We start from the raw sequence: 2,504 nt of genomic DNA, 5'->3' as shown, positions 1-2,504 counted from the left end.
ATGGTGGGGGGACAAACACAGACACAAAGACACACACACATGAATATATATATATATACAATGGGTTTCTTCTAGTTTCTGTCTACCAAATCCACTCACAAGGCTTTGGTTAGCCTGAGGCTATAATAGAAGACACCTGCCCAAGGTGCCACACAGTGGGACTGAGCCCAGAATGATGTGGTTGGGAAGCAATCTTCTTACCGAACAGCCATGCTTGCACCTGTATGTATATATATATAATTTTGTGTATAAATGTATAAGAACTTTTAAATAAGTTCCACACCGATAATGGTGCTTACATACCGAAAGGCTTGGTAAAAATTATTAATTATTAATTTATTAATAAATTGATAATCCTTTACCCTTTCAATTGTATATATATATATATATATATATATATATATATATAAGAATTGTAGCTGTCATTAAGAACCAGTCTGAACACAGTACATTACATGGAAGTTATAAATCATTGCAACATTGAGTGTTTCTAATAAAACTGCTTGAGAAAGCAGCTTATTAGCCCTATCTTTATTCCCCATCCCACCCTCATCCATCTGTTGAGAGAGAGAGAGAGAGAGAGAGAGAGAGACAGACAGAAAGAGAGAGAGTCTTTATGTTATGTGTGAGTGGTATGTGTACATGTGTTTGACAAGTGCAACTGGAACAGTCTGATATAGATTATTTTGTTGATGATTGCAGATAATAAGAAATATTGCACAGGCCAATGAGTGTTTTGAGATGAAAAAAATATTGCGTGTAAAAGTAATGGGTAAATTTATTTGATTGCAATCAGAATCAGTCTACTTGAGACTTGAATAACACAAATGTAAACTCTCAATTGCGTATTGGCACATCTGTGTCCGTGTTTACACTTCTCATCTGTACACATATTGCGTTTCATATCTATTCTAAGTAACCGAGCCAACGAAGGAGCCCCTATTTTGGTCAATTGTTCTGCTCGAAAAAGCAGCCAAATCTCCCTCAAATCACATCTTCTATCTTATATGAATGACAAAACATATCAGATAATATTCTATATATTCTTACAAGATGGGATGGTCACAAGTGATCTACTGATCAGGGTTAACTTAGGCTAAACAATATTTCTATGTAAAAACAGAATTAATTATTACGTCTATCATACCCCTACGTGTATATGTATGAAAAGTTGCTTGATAGAGTTAACTGAATTCATAAAACTAGAAACAAAGATGATTTGAAATATTTACTAGGAGTCAAAAGTTTAGTGAAACTAGTTTAGCAATAGTCTTTACTTAAAATAAAAATACATATATATAAATACATATATATATGTATACAAAAAAAACAAAACATTTTCTTGATCCTTTGTCTCTGAAATTGATTTATTCAGAGTAGCCATGTGAGTCAGATGGATCCAAGTCATACTCATCCTGCACCTGAAGTATATGGATACCTTCCTTCAATATCGGAGTACCTTTTCCTGGACCTGCCAATGTTGAAATAAAAAAAAGAAAAAGAATAAAGAAAATGAATAACATAAAAAAAAAACAAAAAACAAAAAAAAAAAAAACTCACAAAAGTAAAGCTAATTCATTACAGATTAACAAAGAAAGTAAAATAATGATTTCCAAATTTTGGTACAAGGCTAGTAATTTGGTGGGGATGGGGTAAGTCCATTACATTGATCCCTATATTCGAGTTCTATTTTTCCTGTTTGCATCATAAAGCCTTTATATATATATATAGATATATACACACACATACATACATGTTTGTGTGTGTATTCTTTTACTTGTTTCAGTCATTTGATGGCAGCCATGCTGGAGCACTACCTTATTTTATTGACCCCAAAAGGATAAAAGGGAAAGCTGACCATGGCGGAATTTGAACACAGAACATAAAGACATGAAATGCCGCTAAGCATTTTGGGATAATGATTCTGCCAGTTTACTGCCTTGGCGATATTGAATAATCAAAGTAAAATTATGGAATCATCAAAAGGATGAAAGGTAAAGTCAACTTCGGTGGAATTTGAACTCAGAACATAAAGACAGCCAGAATGCTGCTCAGCATTTTGCCTGGCATGCTAACAATCCTGCTAGCTTGCTACCTTTAACCCTTTCATATTCAGATTATTTTGTCAAATGTTATGCTTTTTCATTGACATTGTTTATAATTAATCATGTTTTATTTTGTAGCTATAAAGTTTCGATGATGAGATTGTATATTTCTAGGATGGCATTGAAGAGTAAGTGTGATAGGCTTGATCTGACTAGCTACAGCATAAAACAGGAAGCATATTTGGGCTGGATATGGCCTGTTTAAATACTAAAGGGTTAAAGAAAATAAAATAATAAGAGCAGTTATGAGCAAGCTGCAGCCCACAGGGCTTTCTGAATGGCATGTCTAATGGAAAATTACTTTGATTTTTTTTTTTTAGCCTGCCTGATGATGAGCCAGAACTCATGCAGCCTGCTTCTTGAAAAAGATTGCTCAAAGCCTGAATTAGAGTCAAACAT

The 2,504-nt window shown here is 33.7% G+C and overlaps 1 protein-coding gene across 5 annotated transcripts in view; it reads right to left on the bottom strand.

Annotated features, from left to right (window-relative positions):
* Positions 1–760: 760 nt before the first annotated feature.
* Positions 761–2,504, bottom strand: part of LOC106867679 (UPF0687 protein C20orf27 homolog) — an 82,431-nt gene continuing 80,687 nt past the window's right edge. For all 5 annotated transcript variants that reach the window (XM_052972696.1, XM_052972697.1, XM_052972698.1 and 2 more), the window contains one exon: positions 761–1,471. In XM_052972696.1, coding sequence (XP_052828656.1) covers positions 1,368–1,471 — 104 coding nt within the window. In that variant the 3' untranslated portion in view covers positions 761–1,367. The remainder of the gene's footprint in view (positions 1,472–2,504) is intronic.

This window comes from Octopus bimaculoides, chromosome 14 (assembly GCF_001194135.2).
Source record: "Octopus bimaculoides isolate UCB-OBI-ISO-001 chromosome 14, ASM119413v2, whole genome shotgun sequence".
NCBI lineage: Eukaryota > Metazoa > Mollusca > Cephalopoda > Octopoda > Octopodidae > Octopus > Octopus bimaculoides.
Note: the sequence above shows the minus strand (reverse complement) of the source record. Positions and strands in the feature narration are given on the sequence as shown.